Source organism: Artibeus jamaicensis, unplaced genomic scaffold, assembly GCF_021234435.1.
Source record: "Artibeus jamaicensis isolate MK-2021 breed Jamaican fruit bat unplaced genomic scaffold, CSHL_Jam_final contig_1128, whole genome shotgun sequence".
In the NCBI taxonomy this organism is placed as follows: Eukaryota; Metazoa; Chordata; class Mammalia; order Chiroptera; family Phyllostomidae; genus Artibeus; species Artibeus jamaicensis.
This window is the reverse complement of record NW_026521220.1, coordinates 2,253,089-2,269,099: the sequence shown is the minus strand read 5'-3', so window position 1 is coordinate 2,269,099 and position 16,011 is coordinate 2,253,089. Positions and strand designations below refer to the sequence as shown.

The 16,011-nt window shown below is 49.6% G+C and overlaps 1 protein-coding gene across 4 annotated transcripts in view; it reads left to right on the top strand.

Moving 5' to 3' along the window:
- The window catches only part of LOC119046622 (protein HIRA), a 75,426-nt gene that overhangs the window by 45,018 nt on the left and 14,397 nt on the right, over positions 1 to 16,011 (top strand). For 3 of the 4 annotated variants that reach the window (XM_053664835.1, XM_053664845.1, XM_053664849.1), the window contains 10 exons: positions 853 to 1,050; positions 2,985 to 3,146; positions 6,420 to 6,624; positions 6,997 to 7,101; positions 8,292 to 8,440; positions 9,449 to 9,610; positions 10,236 to 10,294; positions 10,692 to 10,797; positions 12,889 to 13,011; positions 13,484 to 13,647. In XM_053664835.1, coding sequence (XP_053520810.1) covers positions 853 to 1,050; positions 2,985 to 3,146; positions 6,420 to 6,624; positions 6,997 to 7,101; positions 8,292 to 8,440; positions 9,449 to 9,610; positions 10,236 to 10,294; positions 10,692 to 10,797; positions 12,889 to 13,011; positions 13,484 to 13,647 — 1,433 coding nt within the window. Of the gene's footprint in view, positions 1 to 852; positions 1,051 to 2,984; positions 3,147 to 6,419; positions 6,625 to 6,996; positions 7,102 to 8,291; positions 8,441 to 9,448; positions 9,611 to 10,235; positions 10,295 to 10,691; positions 10,798 to 12,888; positions 13,012 to 13,483; positions 13,648 to 15,788; positions 15,878 to 16,011 lie in introns of all 4 variants that reach the window. The other variant, XM_053664838.1, reaches the window with a different exon arrangement.

Genomic DNA, 16,011 nt, shown 5'->3' with positions numbered 1-16,011 from the left:
CTGGCAAGGGTGTGGGGTTATAGATACTCATACACAGGTTGTGATTTTAAACCTTTAAGGAGGGCACTTTATCACTATTTGTCACAGATCATTAATGAACATTTCACTGGCTGCTGCAATCCCACTTTTAGGAATTTATCTTAACGTCGAATGTGAAGCAACAAGTGTAATGACAATTACAATAATGGGCATCTTTGAGCAGCCGCTATGTGTTCTGAGTGTTCGCTACACTAACTTTAGTCCTGACAGTAACCTCCTGGGGAAGGTCCTGTCATTTTCTATTTTGCAGATAGGAACCTGAAGCACAGAGTGGTTGATGAGCCCAAGGCCCCAGGGCTGGTGCACAGCAGAGGAGTGAACCCTGGCTGGTCTGGCCCAGGGCCCTCAGCCTTAACACTGCGGCACCTCGCCCCTGTCGCAGCAGTGTCTATCACTGAAAAGGCTGGGACACAGCCCTGCCCGGTTGTTCCTCAGTAAAGACTGGTTAGGTAAATTATGGTACATCCATGTAGCCTGTAATGGAAGCGAGGCCCACTCTGTCTGCTGTATTTCATTAATTCTGAGGCTCGTGTTTGCACGTTTTAGCACCTCTGAGATTAGGGTGCATCTTATAACTGGTGACAGCTGACAGTTATATTTGTTAACAGTTTTTTCTCAGTGGTACGTAAAGTATCGGTTCACCTTAGATTCATTTAGACGGAGTATATGGAATGATTTAGTTCTGTATTTTTACAAATTTTCTTCCATAAAAATAAATTACCTTTGGATCCAGAAAAAAGTTCCTTAGGAATGTATAAAGTACTTGACGTGGACTCTGGTTTCCGAGGCTGACTTTGTTCTTCTTGGCCACAGGGACTTCTCCACGGCGTTCTTTAACAGCATCCCACTCTCAGGCTCCCTGGCGGGCACCATGCTCTCCTCTCACAGCAGGCCGCAGCTACTGCCCCTGGACTCCGCTACCCCCAACTCCTTCGGCACCCCAAAGCCTTCCACCGAACCCGTGGCAGCAGCCGGCACCAGGCCTGCGGGCAATTCTGTCAATAAGGACAGGTGAGTGAGGGCCAGAGTTGCTTCTGTCCCTAAGGGAAGTTCAGGTTTAGGCCATTCCAGGGACATTTCATGGCCCCTCCAATAAAAAAAGAAAGAAAAGAGATACTGTATTTTAGATGAGGGCCTGCTCGGAAGGGACGCCTTACTCAGGTTTGTCTCTGATGCATAGGACTGTGAGGACTTGAAGTCTTAGGGGAAGATGCATTCCCAGGATTTGGCTGCTAAGCGTAGAAACCAGCCAGGCACACGTCATCTTCCACAGGATCAGCCCCACCTTCTGGCAGGTCTACACTGGAGGTGGCGTGGGCTCCACTGCAGCATTGGTAGCATCGCCACACCATCATCGCAGGCAGGGTGCTCGTGTGCTGGGGCACAGAGTCCCCTTGCACTCTCAGAATTATGTTTGCTCAGGGAGCTTGTGTCTTCACCAGCCATTCCCCAGAAACCAAACGAGAAGTCAGGAAGAACCAGAGGAGCATGACCAAGAGCCAGAAGCCATTTTCCCAGGATCTGCTCTGGGCTACACATTGTCTTAGGGCCCAGACATCTACAGGGGGTTGACTGGTGGGTCCTTGTACCCAGAGCATGTGTAGGCTGGTTGAGAAAAAGGCAAATGCAGAGGTAGGGATGGCTCCTGGGGTCTCCTGGATAAATGGCTAGCCATCCAAAGTAGTGGGGTACAGGGATTTTTGATCTCAGGAAGGCTTATTAGAGGGCTCCCTGCTTAGGGCCTATACACGCCACCCAGGGGAAAGGGTTGGGGACATCAGCAAGAGTAGAACTCCAAGGCCCTGAGGAGTGACAGTAAAGGGGGAGAAAGCTGGGCTTCTGTGCTGAATCAGGTATCCCGGGCTTTTCCACGGAGTGGGGACTCCAAAGGCTCTGGACTTCCACCTCAGGAGAGTTACTCCAGGAGGCTTTAGTGCCCGAGTGTAGCTGCCACCCTGGCACACAAAACTGCTACTGTTCAAATGATTCTCCATGGGTGGGGACAGGTCTTATGTTATTGCAGCCTCCTACTTCCTGGGCTCTGCTGTCATGGCCACGGGGGCACGCACCAGTTGGCAGGCATCACGTGTCTGAGGGAAGTATGAGGGTAGAGGGGAAGGGGGAATGTGGAGCAGCTAGACAGTTAGGAAGCAAAACTTCTGGGAAGGGTGTCTGAAGGACAGAAAGCTCCAGATCTGTGAAATGTTTCAGCAGTTGGTCTTGCATTCCCTAGAGAAGAGGAGAAGGCTGTCAGGAGACCTGTCAGGTATCTTGTGTGGGGTCCGGGCAAGTGGATTTGGTCATTAGGAGGCCAGTGGTTTGGGGACCCGCTGTGAGAGATGCACTTGTACACAGGGAAACCCCTCAAGCTCATGCCTGGGCTCTCCTTTCCCAGGAGTAGAAGGCAAGGGCCATGGGGTGAACACTCGCACGAGAGTGTGAAGAATGTGTAGTTGTCACATGGAGGTGGCATGGGCCACCCAGACTGGAGGTTGAAGGCCGGGAAAAGGCAGTGGCTTCAGGACCCCAGGTGGGGCTTTTCTCATTGGACCCATTGTCAAAGTGGGAAAAGGTGGTGGTTGGAGTGTTTTTGGATTCAAGCTGTATTCAAGTTGTAGAGATGGGGCCAGATGGTGAGAAACAAGGGTTCCAAGAACCACTTTCTGGACCTCACGCTGCCCCCAGAAGCTCTCAGAAAAATGCAGTGGGGCAAATGGGAGTGTATTTTCTTATAACCTTCTCTGATAGCCAAACTTCCAGAATTTTAATACATGAAAAAATTTTTTGAATAATTAGGAATAGTAGATTATATCTTGAAATTTTTGTTTGTAGAAGTTTGATGTTTGTGTCCCTTTGACTTGACTCCACGTAATGCAAATCCCAGACTCCCAGATCCTTGATGAATTGTGCCTGACATGCTCTCCTGTCTTCTTCCCCTACCCCAGCATGAACGCTACCTCGTCTCCTGCTGCCTCATCCCCCTCTGTGTTGACAACCCCATCTAAGATCGAACCCATGAAAGCATTGGACTCCCGGTTCACGGAGCGGTCCAAAGCCACACCCGGTGCTCCTGCCTTGACCAATGTGACTCCGACAGCTGTTGAAAGGTAGGTGGTGGCTGCGTGGGGCTCCGAGGGACCAGGGAGAGTGCAGTCTTGGGCCAGCAGTACAGCGTCCTCACTCCTACCGAGCAGCCTGCACTCCCTGGATGCAGGGGGAGCAGACTCCAGTCTCTCCGTACTTGGGAGCCCCTGTTTCAAGGAGAAAGGAAGAGCTGCTTCAAGTGGGAAGGCTAATGGAAGGAGCCCCAAGTTTGCCCAGAAGAGGAGCCGGGGATGGTTGGAGAGATGGAAGGCTTTGATATTGTTGCATTGTGGTTGAGCTCTTGCTTCTTGCCCACCCTCTGCACCTCCCTTGGAGTGTGGGGGGGGGTTGGGGTCCGGAGGAGGTTTTGACCCAGCATTTAGAAAGAGTATATGTTCTGCAGGGACTTTCCCTCCTAGGGGGTACAAGTTCCCAATAAGCACTGCCTGAGATGGATCAATCCAGAGTTGTTTGTGGCTATGGGTTTTTCTATCATAAAGTTGTCAGATGCAGACTATCTTGTTTATATAGTGCATGAAGGTAGGAAAGATTAATATACTTTCCCATATATAAAAATTAACTCAAAATGGGTCAAAGAACTAAATGAAAGAGCTAAAACTTTAAAACTCTTAGAAGAAAACATAGATGTAAGTCTATGTGGCCTTGAGTTAAGCAACTTCCTTCAGGTGTCATCTCACACAACTAGAGAAGAAATAGAGTTCAGTGACAGTGTCTTTGACCCAGGGGCTCTGTCATGTCCAGAGGTATTTATTCAACATTATAATGGAACACATTTACCCAATTTCCTTAAAAGACAAGTGTTGAAAAATAAGCTGTTGATTATGAACCTCTCATTAATGTTTATGGAGACCGAAGGACTATGGGAAAATAGTGTAAACAGAGTATTATTTGAAAAAGACAGCATATAGTTGTATTAAAATATAATTATAAAGTAAATTAATCAGAAATGAAAGAGTTGAAATTATTACCAGTTTTACAAAAATAAGAAAGGTGAAGGTATTTAATTGTATATCAATAAGTTAGATAACTCAGGTGAAATGGATAAATTTCTTAAAGACATAAACTACCAAAATTGACTCAAGAAGAAATGGCAATATGAATAGACCTATAACAAGTGAAGACTTTGAATTAGTGATCAAAACAACTACCACTGCCCTGGCTGCCATAGCTCAGTGGATTGAGCGTGGGCCTGTGGACCAAAAGGCTGCCAGTTCGATTCCCAGTCTAGGGCACATGCCTGGGTTGCAGGCCAGATCCCCAGTAAGGGGGCATGTGAGAGGCAACCACACATTGATGTTTCTCTCCCTCACTTTCTCCGAGACTTCCCCTCTCTAAAATTAAATAAATAAAATCTTAAAAAAAAAAAAAAAAAACACTACCCACAAAGAAAAGCGCAGATGGTTTTATTCTTTATCCTACCAACCATTTAAATAAGTAATACCAATTCTTCACAAACTCTTCCAAAAAATAAAAGAGGTCAAAACATTTTCTAACTCATTCTGTGAGGCCATTATCATCTATATACCAAAAGCACACAGATACCACAAGAAAAGAAGACTGCAAACCAGTATCTCTTAGGAACATGGACACAAAAATCCTCAAAAATATGGCAACATATAAAGAAGCAGACACAGTGACCAAGTAGGATTGATCTCAGAAATGCAAAGTTGGTTCAACATGTGAAAATTAACTCACATAATGGACTATCACTAGGAAAAAATACACCATGTGATCAGAACCCAATACCTATTCATGATTTAAAAAAAAAACAACTCATCAAAGAAGGAATAGAAGGCTCCTTTCCCTAATCTGATAAAGGGCACTTTGAAAACCCCACAACTAACATACACTTAGTGGTAGAAGACTGAACGCCTTTCCCCTAAGGTCAGAAACGAGACAAGGGTGTCAGCTCTCCCCACTTCTGTGTCACATCATACTAGAGTTTCTGGGCTAAGCGACTTAAGCAAGGTTGTGAGATACGAGGTCAATACATAAAAATCACTTGTATTTTTATATACTAGCAAAGAACAGTCCAAAAATGAAGATAAGACAAAAACTCTATTTACTTACAACAGCATAAAAGAGAATAAAATACTTAGGAATAAGTTTAACAAAAGAGCCCTGACTGGTGTGGCTCAGTGGATTGGGCGTTGCCCTACAAACTGAGAGGTCACCAGTTCAATTCCTGGTCAGGGTACATGGCTGGGTTGCGGGCCAGGTCCCCAGTTGGCAGCATGCAAGGGTCAACCAGTTGATGTTTCTCTTGCATATAGTTTCTCTCCGTCTCTTTTTCCCTCCCTTCCCTTCTCTCTAAAATAAATAAATCTGTTTTAAAAAATTTTAACCAAAGAGTTACAGTGTAAGTATAAAACTTAGACTCTGGACACTGTAGTAAAGGAACACATTTCAACACGTTGTTGAAAAAAATGAAAGGAGGCCTGATTAAATGGACAGACATTTCATGGACTGGAAGACAGTATTGTGATGGTGACGGTGACTCCCCAAGTTGACCTACAGATTTATCACAATGCTTTCCAGAATTCCAACTGTCTTTTTTTTTTTAATTTTTAATTTTTAGAGGAGTGGTAGAGAAACATCAGTTTGTGAGAGATGTACAAGAGATACACTGATCTGTTGCCTCTTGTGTGCTGCCACCTGGGGACCTGGCCTGCAACCCAGACATGTGCCCTGACTGAGCTTGAACCAGCAACCTTTTGCTTCACTGGCCAGCACTCAGTCCCCTGAGCCACACCAGCCAGGGCTTTTTATTTTTTAGAAGTAGGAAAGCTAATCCCAAAATTCATTTGGAAAGTCAAGGGCCCCAAAGTAGCCAAACAGTCTTGGGAAGAAAGTAAAGTTGAGGGACTCTCGCTTCCTGATTTCAAACCTAACTATAAAGCAATAATAATCATGACATTGTGGTTTTAGCCCAAGCATACACATAAGGTCAAAAGAATAAAGTAAATCTAAAAATAAAGCAATATGTCTTTGTTAGCTCTAGGTTTTTTCTGGTTATTATTTATAAAATTGAGGCAGTTCTACTCTATTCCTAGTTTGCTAAGAGTTTTAATCATGTCTAGATGCTTGGTTTTGACATAGATGTTTTTTGAATGTTGAACCTGTATGCATACCTAGAATAAATCTCATTTCATCATTATATATTATTCTTTTTTATATATTGTTGGGTTCAGTTTGCTAGTATTTTGTTGATTTTGTGTTTATGTTCATGAGAGGTATTGGTCTGTATGTTTTTTTTCTTGTCTGTGTTTGTGCAGGTTGAAAGAGCAGAACCTTGTGAAAGAGCTGAGGCCCCGGGACCTGCTGGAAAGCAGCAGTGACAGCGATGAGAAACTTCCTGTGACCAAGCCCTCTTCACTCTCCAAGCGAAAGCTGGAGCTCGAGGTGGAGACAGTGGAGAAGAAGAAGAAAGGGCGACCCCGGAAGGACTCTCGACTCATGCCCATGTCTCTGTCTGTCCAGGTGAGGCCAGCAGGCCTGTGCCACCTTCCACAGTCCACCTGCTGAGCTTGCATGTGCCCAAGTGGGAGAAGGGAGGCCCTGCACACCAGTGTGCCTCATCAGTGTGGGAACAGCTGGTTTAGACATGTGCTCCCCTGGAGGTAGCATGGAGGCCATGCTCCCCTCAGACCTGCCCTCAACCCACCCCGAGCCCTGGAGCAGCTCCCTGGTGTCAGCTGCCTCATCTGTCAAGTGGGATCTGCACTGTTGTCCTCCCAGAGTGGGTGGAAAAGCCTGGGGAGCTGGCCTGGCTTCGTCTCTAGTTGACTCACCTTTACCTGACACTGTCCTACAGTGCTGGGGAGGGGCTTAAGGACATTTCTGCTATTGCAGTCCCCAGCTGCTCTGACCGCAGAAAAGGACACTGTGTGTTTGTCTGTGCCAGCGCCTGCACTGAAGCTGCCCATGCCGGGCCCCCAGAGAGCATTCACGCTCCAGGTGAGCAGGCCTCCTGCCTCTCCCTCACAAGTGTTTTCCCTCTCACTCTGTCCCCACTTCTCCCCCAAGCCCCAGTGTAAACCCTGAGTTGTCATAGACAGGGCTGTTTCCCAGTGGCTCTCCGTCACCTTCTGGGGGATGTTGTAGTCAGCAGGGCAGCCTCTGAGCAAGATCGCCAGCCTGTTCTCCAGAACTCTACACACCCCCCTCACCGCTGTCCGCACACTTCTTTCTCCTCTGGCTTTGCCCTCACAGTCCCTGCTGCCATCTTCTGGGTACACAGCTCTTTCCAGATTTGTCTCAGGTGTCGCTTCTCCGTACTTGGTCCCGGGCTGCCTGGAGGCAGGGAGCACAGCCCCTCTCCCAAACTCCTCCAGTGGTCCCAGTGCGTTTCACCACTGAGTGCTATTTGGGACTGTTCTTGGTTTCCATATGGCCCTCTGCCTCAGGTCACCCACTCATGCAGCTACAGTGAGTACAAAGTATTCAGCCATTCTGCCTGGTTTTCCACACAGATTATCAGTTATTTCCCCAGATGCAAAAAAATGAGGCTGAGCTGATGTGGAGCCAGGCACTGAACCAAGAGCTTCTGTTTATGCTCTTTTGAGCACACTCCTATGAGGTTGGTTTCAGATGAGTAGACAGAGCTTTACTACCAAAGGAACTAGAGGGGACTTTGGATTTTCTAGACTTTTCCTTTAGACACTGGCACAGACTTTGTGATTGCCAAGCATTGCCATCTTTGAAGGCCTTCAGCTAGGAGGCAAGAGACCCATGTCTCACTTGCAGCTCTGACCCCAGCTGGCTGTGGTCCTCACTTGCAGTGTGCTCATGGACAAGTCATACAGCTTCTCTGCAGGCTCCCTTGGGAGAGAAGGGGTCAGGAAGCTCTGGAGTCTTCAGCTTAGGCACCAGTTCTCTGCTCTGCTGCATGGATGACCAGGCACAAATCAGCTCCCAACATTCTCCCAGTCTTGGCAGGCCGTACATTCAACCCTCTGGTCCCCCACCCTATCCCTGCCCTCACTACCACCCTTCTGTTGGCCAGCCAGCTCTGTCTGTCTCTTATGTCTTACTTCTGCCTCAGGCCCAGGGCTATGGGCCTCTAACGCCTCCCCTGTCCCATGACCCAAGTCTGGTAGGCCCACCGTTACCTGAAAAGAATGTCGTGTTTGCTTTCCTCCATTCAGGTGAGCTCCGACCCCTCCATGTACATTGAGGTGGAGAATGAAGTGACAGCAGTGGGGGGAGTGAAGCTGAGCCGCTTGAAGTGTAACCGGGAAGGGAAGGAGTGGGAGACGGTGCTCACCAGCCGCATCCTCACTGCTGCTGGTAGCTGGTAAGGGCAAGGGTCTTCCCCCGGCTCAGCGCTTCTGGCAAAGCAAGCACCGTGTGTTGTGCTGTGCAGCACACTTGCTATTGGAGAGGATGAGCTGCCCCCGAGTGCTAGCTCCCGTGGAGACCTGTGCCAGACCTCGCTCTGGGCTGAGTGCATGCACCTGCCATCCCAGTCGCTGCAACACCCAGTGAAGTTGGCGCCGTTATCTCCATGGCACAGGAGGGGAAGCTGAGTCCTAGCAGCTCACCCACACCAGGATTTTTGACCCAGGTGTTCCGATTCCCCCGTCTGCCCAGAATTCTGAAGTCTCAGGTCCCAGGAGGAGCTCTGCCTGGCTCTGACTTGGGGTGGTTCTTTCTCTGGATCCCAGATTTTAATCCAAGGAGGTCAGGACAGATTTCTGACTGCCCCTGAAGCCTCATCCCAGCCCTTTTGAGCTTAGGCACTGTGAGGGGAGACCTTAATTCAGTGTTAGCCACCCGTTGTCTTCCGATGGGCGTCTGGGCCACTACCCTGTGGAGCTGTACCTGTGTGCACCTCCTCCACCCCAGCCACGAAGGCTTTCTGAGCACACAGTTGGTGTCTCCTGTGGAGATGTGCTCCATTGTGCCCTCACTTTTTGGGGGACTAGTTTGGTTAGTCGTAGCCAGGGGACTGTCAAGTGGAAGCTCTGTGGCCTCATATGACAAGTGAGATGTGCTTCCTGGATCACCATCAGTGCAGTGGTCCTCTGAAGCCCCACCCCCCGGGTCAGCATTAGGGTCAGCACAGAAAAGCTTGAACAGCCCAGTGAGGGAGGAGAATAGAGTCTCAAAGGAGAGGTCTCAGGTTTCATCAGCCCTGCTGCCCCACCCTGCCCCAGTCCCACTGGCAGGTTCTGTCCCCATCTCTCCTGCTGCACCCACTCAGGCTCAGGGCCATGTAGAGGGAGGGCTCTGCGTCTTGGGGCTGCTACCTCTGCCACAACACCTGATCTTCATGACACCTATCCACACTCTGCCTTCTCAGTGACGTGGTATGTGTCGCCTGTGAAAAGAGGATGCTGTCCGTGTTCTCTGCCTGTGGTCGCCGCCTCCTCCCTCCCATCCTCCTGTCGTCCCCAATCTCCACGTTGCATTGCACAGGCTTCTACGTCATGGCACTCACTGCTGCAGCCACGTTATCTGTCTGGTGAGAGACTGGCCTGGGGCGAGGTGGGCTCTGCCAGGGCAAGGGAAGGCTGTGCGGGTTCCTCTTCACTGCAGCAACAGGGGAGGCAGCCAAGGAGGCCACCTGGTGAACATGCCCTTGGGTCCTGCTACTGTGGGGGTCTTAACAGCCAAAGAGACCCCAAGCAGTCGGACACCAGACACTGCTTGTGATAGCCACTGTGTGCACGCACGCACACTGGGGGCAGATGTGCAAGCAGAAGTGGACCAGGATACCTATTCCTGCTGCCACCCTTATAGGAGCAAACCACATGACAAAACATGGTGCCTACCTGCATGTGCCAGAGTCCTTATATGCTGTTAGAAATGGGATCTCAGCTGCTACAGTGTGGCTACACTTCTCCCAAAGTTGGTACAGCATCAGTGGCAAACCCCACAGCTCTGTTGCCTGAACCCTTTGCTATAGACTTAGTGGAGGAAGTAAGTGACTCATAGGGAACAGAAACCACTGCGACCCAGAGCTTCTCTCAGAGGAGGCCAGAGCAAGGTGTGCCCTAAAGACCGTGGAGGAGGGGTCTGCGCAGCGAGGTACACTCTGATGCATTCACCCAGATTGGAGGGTAAGCTCTTCCTTTTCTCCTTCCTAGGGATGTTCACAGACAGGTCGTTGTGGTAAAGGAAGAATCTCTACACTCCATCCTGGCAGGTAACTGGTAGTGTGAGGTCCCTGGTCCCCTAGGGAGGGAGGGAGGGGAGCAGGGCAGCTTGAGTCCTAGGCCCCACTTAACCTACATAGAGAGCCAGAGCCAGTCTCTGGGCCCAGCCCAAGGTATTCAGCGTGACAGGGTATCATAATTACATTGTGGAGAGATGCACCCTCTCTAAGGCACATTTTTTTGGCTCCTTGAGAGTTAACAAAGAACCTAGTGGGTGGCAGAGAAAGCAGCTTTCACAGAGAAGAGATTCCCCGGTTGCTGAATCAGCGTTAAGGTGGCAGTTGCTGGCACCGGAAGCCATTGTTAGACCTCTCTCTCCTTTGGTGTATGTGCCAGGACTTGCTGATCAGAATGCACCCAGAACCTATTCTTGTGGTGTCTCTGCAGGAAGTGATATGACCGTGTCACAGATCTTGCTCACACAGCATGGAATCCCAGTAATGAACCTGTCTGATGGAAAGGCGTACTGCTTTAATCCGTCACTTTCTACATGGTAAGCAAGCCACCATTCCCCAGCCCAGCCCCAGGGGAGAGTGTCCGTCTCAGCTGGAGCCCAGAGCAGCGAACAAAGGCTTCTGGTTCTGGTGGTCAGGCCTGGCTGCCTTGACTTCTCCCGAAAGTTGGTGAAGTCAACTTTCTACTCTGTTCCTGGAGTGGAAGCTACAGTGACAGCTTTGATGTGCTCTCTCTGCTGGAGACAGGCTCAGAGCCGCCTGTGTAGGTCCTACTGTCACTGTGAGGGGCTGGTGGCCCACAGCCTCTCTGCTGTGAGCACCACGCACAGGGAGCTTTCCTTTGTCTGCATCGTTCTCTGAGGTGACTTCGTTTGGAGTAGACATTTGAAAAATGTTATGGTTGTATGTATGTTTCCAGCCTGGCTTCCTTAGCCATCATCAGCATAGGTGAGTCAGCTTCACAATAGCTTCACCAGCACATGTCAGTTTTTGAAGGCACGTGGCATTTCCAGCTTAGTGAACTAGTAAGACTGCACCATCGCCACATGGGACGATGTCTTACCAGATCTGTGCCTTTCCTCTGCCCATTTTGGAATTTGGAGCCCCTTCCTTCTTCCTTCCTTCCTTCCTTCCTTCCTTCCTTCCTTCCTTCCTTCCTTCCTTCCTTCCTTCCTTCCCCTCTCTCTCTCTCTCTTTTTTTATTTTTTTAAATTAATCAATTTATTTTTTTTATTTTTTACCCTGGCTGGTGTAACTCAGTGGGTTGAGTGCAGGCCTGCAAACCAGAGGATCGCAGTTTGATTCCCAGTCAGGGCACATGCCTGGGTTGCAGGCCAGTTCCCAGCAGGGGACTCACGAGAGGCAGCCATACATTGACACTTCTCTCCTTCTCTCCTTCCCTTCCTCTCTAAAAATAAATAAATAAATAAACTTTTTAAAAAATCTTTTTAAAAAAAAGAATTTTTTTTTTTTTGAGCCCTGGCTGCTGTGGCTCAGTAGATTGAGTGCCAGCCTGCCAACTAAAAGGTCATGGGTTCATCTCCTGGACAGGGCACATGCCTGGGCCAGGACCCCCATAGGGGGACTGCAAGAGGCAACCACATACTGATATTTCTCTCCCTCTTTCTCCTCTCTCTAAAAATAAAATCTTTAAAAATTTTTAATTCTCACCTGTGGATATGTTTATTGACTTTAGAGAGAGAGGATGGCAGGGAGACAGGACGGGAAACATCTGTTGGTTGTGTTCCCTACGTGCCCCGACCAGGAATCAAACCCTTGTTGTGAACGGGAAGGTGTTCCCACCAGCTCAGCCAGCCGCCTGGCCAGGGCTGGAGCCTTCCCTGGGATTTCTTAAATCCCTTTATGCATCAGTGATCTTAACCCGAACATGTAAACTGTGTACATTGTGTACCAGCCACTCTGAGAAATTCTTTCTCCTGCACCTGTGGTCCTTCAGACCCAAGTCTTCCAGCACTTTTCTGTTTAGTTGTCAAATACAAGTTTATCCCACTCTGAGATCTCTTTCCTGATTTAAAAAACACCAACCCCAAACCCCAAACTCCCCACTGCCTGCTCGTCCGAGTTGTGAAGTGTTGTACATTGTATGATTACTGTAATAACAGAAACAAGCCAGGTGTTGAGAAGGGAAATGTTGACCCTTTGTATTGTGCACGTTTACAAAGGCGCCTGTCTGTTTTAAAAGTGTGTCAAGAATGTTTTACAAAGATGCGAAGGGTCTCGAGAAGGTGAAGAGCTGACTTCCTCAGATGTCGTGGAAGCACAGGAAGGCTAGAGCTCTGGCGTTCCTTGAAGTTTCCATGCAGGCGTTTCAGGCACACGTCACACATAGGCCTCCTGGCCCCAGGAACCAAGACCACAGGGCTGAACTGTTTGCCACAAAACCCTTGCCAGTGACCTTCACTGTCATTAATGTCCCCTTGTTATTAAACCCGACTGTGAGGGGCCCCTGGTGAGAACGTAGTGACACTCAGCCTTCGTTGGTGTTCTGATAACACATCAGGAGGTGCTTGCTTCTTGGCCGCCTCACTGCCCACCTGCTCTGCTGACGGGTCCTGCTCTGCTGGACCTCCTGGTCCTTCTGATCTCAGCTTCTGCTTTTGCCTCCCCAGGAACCTGGTTTCTGACAAGCAGGACTCCCTGGCCCAGTGTGCGGACTTCAGGAGCAGCCTGCCTCCCCAGGACGCCATGCTGTGCTCAGGACCCTTAGCCATAGTCCAGGGCCGTGCCTCCACGTAGGTGACCTGAGTGCTGGGAGAAGTGGCTGGGTCATGCAAGTATAGTCCCACCCAGACCAGTTCTCTGATTGCTCTTTCCTATGCCCAGCTGCTGCCCAGCACAGGCAGGCCATAGGTGTCATGAGTTTTGGGCCCACGTTTGATAATATCTCAGTGTGCTGGGATGCAAGCCCTATTATTTTGGGGCCCAGGTGGCAGTCTAAGGTGCTACGGATCATGAACACCCATGTATTTTGTTTGGGGGTCTGGGCCTCTGGCCTGTCACCTCAGAAGTCTAAATAGCAGGTGCAGAGTGGGGTACACCTGGGGTACCAAAGCATCCAGGAGGTCCACAGCTGGGACATAGGGATGGGTGGGCCAGTGTGGAGTGATATCTACACCTGTGCTGGCTTCTCGGGTTGCCCTGGGGTGCACAGTGACAGCCTCCTGCCCCACATAGTACCCACTGCCTCATGACATGTTTCTGCAGTTCAGGGAGGCAGGCAGCCCGGCTTTTCTCCGTGCCTCATGTGGTGCAGCAGGAGACTACCCTGGCCTACCTAGAGAACCAGGTCGCGGCAGCCCTCACCCTGCAATCCAGTCATGAGTATCGCCATTGGCTCCTCCTCTACGCGCGGTACCTCGTGAATGAAGGTGAGGTTCCTGGTAGCCCCTCCATTCTCCTGGGCCCAGCTCACAATCCCTGTCCCAGTACAACCCTCCTCAAGCCTGTGAATTGGGACAGAGGTGCAGTGGCCTAGGGCTCCTTTTCCTCCCAGTCTGCCATGGTCATCCCGGAGGCCCTGGCCTCCAGCTCTCCCATCAGAATGGTAGTCTCCCAGCCTCCCTACCTCCTGTCCTGAGTTCGATCAGGGCAGGTCAGCAGGCATCCAGCCCCATTACCAGCAACTCCCTGAGGGTCAGGAAGATTAACAGCAGGAAGGAGCAAGGGCAGAGGATATGTGGAAAGACATGCAAATGTGATGCTTAGACTTCTCACACCCTTGGAGCCTGAATGGTCAGTGAACTGATCACCCCAAAGGAGGGTGTCTTCTTATAGCATCCAATGTGCTTGCATTCCTCTTCCTTTCCTGAGCCTCCCTTGTGCCCTGGAAGGACTGTCCTGCTGTCTAGCACCTCCCCATGTCCCTCTAGCCTACCTTTCCCTGTCAGGGCTCTCAGCACCTGTGTCCCGTTCTCAGTATACCCTCACCCACACTGTCCCTGTTCAGCAAAAGTGAGGTGTGTTGCAGGAGGTGATTGTCCTTTTCTTACGGTGACCTCCAAAGCCTCTCAACTCTCTGGTAGGCAAGCATGGAGTCTGCCTTACAAGCCTTCCTTCCCTTTGAACTTGGCCTCCAGGGCTGTGACCTGGGGACTGGCCCTCTCAAAGTTCTGTCTGTGTCACCATGCAGGTTACCAAGCAGCCTCCCCCTCGGCCTTTTCTGGCCTTGCTTTGCTTCTTACAGCACCCTTTCCCTTTCCCTTCCCCTTTCCCTTTCCTGTATGATATAGGGGGCATGGGGAATGAAGCACAGAAAAGACAGAAAAAAACATGTCAAACCTCTACAAAGGTCACTCCCAGAACTCACATGTTATGTTGCCTCTGGTGCTACTAGGTGTGTATATACACCTTACAATATATAATATATATACATTCCTGATGACAACAAACATGGCTGACCAACTCGAAGCCCTAAGCCCTTCCCCAGCAAACTCCAGTAACCAGTTTGACGTGTATTCTTCCCACCCAATGTGTGGTCACCCAGCACATTTGATCACTGGCATTTCTAAATACCCAATCTTTCCAAGTCCTCACCTCTTTTCTAGGATGCTCCAGTAACTTCTGGGCTTCGGACCCCACTCTGCTGGGGAAATCCTTCCTCCAGCTCCTCTCTGGTTTGCTTCATCCTAGGTGTTGGTCAGGACTCACCCTGCTGCCCTGCGTAAAGTCGCTGCCCCTCTGGGGCCTGCACCCATTCGTGGGATCGCTTCTGCTGCTTGCTTCTCTTCCTCTCTCACGTGCCTGTTCCAGGGTCGGTACATAAGTCACCTCTCGCTATCCCTTGCTTCCTCACTGTAAAAGGGACACTCAAGTTTTAAAGGGAGATCCCACTCCTGAAATTCCTCAGATTCCAGCTTCATCCTGTTTATTTCCACCCTTATCTTTGGGTGATTTCATCTATTCCCTGTGGCCTCCGCTGCCCCCAGTGCCAGCAGTCCCCATCTGCCCCCTCCCTGAGCTGCTCTAGCATTTCTGGCATTCCACTTGGTTATGCCCATAACCCTTGAGTCGACGGGCCCGGCCTGCTTCTCCTGTCTCCTCTGCTCGGTCACCACCTCCTCAGTCTAAACCTCCTCATACCCTTGCCATCTGTTACCACCTGACCCTGCTGATCTCTCACCCTGGCTGCCAAGTTGTCTTCTCTCAAATGAATCTGCCTAATTCTCTTCCCTCCTCCTACAATCTTCCACATTTTCCCATAACCTTGGGGAGTTCATCTTGGAGTTAGCCACATCTCATTTTTTTCTCATCGGCCCAGTGCACAGAGGGGCCACCACATGCCTTGTCAAGCAAGTAGGTGAGTAAGAACCTGTCATCATGAGTCTCGGTGCCCCAAACTGAGACATGCAAGAGGCATCTGCCCTTCATAGGCAACAAAATAAGCATTTGTTCATTCTGTTTTGATATACACAACATAGCATATTCTTGATTTTTTATTTCTTTTTGTAATGTGTTCCTATTTCTGTTTTGTTTTGTTTTGTTTTTGTTCTTTTGTTTTTTCTGTAATTAGGGTTTGAATACCGACTCCGAGAAATATGCAAGGACTTACTGGGTCCGGTTCACTACTCCACTGGAAGCCAGTGGGAGTCAACGGTAGTGGTAGGTGCTTCTTTCATTCTTGCCGCAAGAATCTCTTGAAAAGTGAAGGTGGAGATTTAAAAAGTAAGCCAAAGTGCTTTGAAATTCTTCCTCATTTGATGTCTCCAGCATACTGCCTTGGGTTCGAGCGTCAG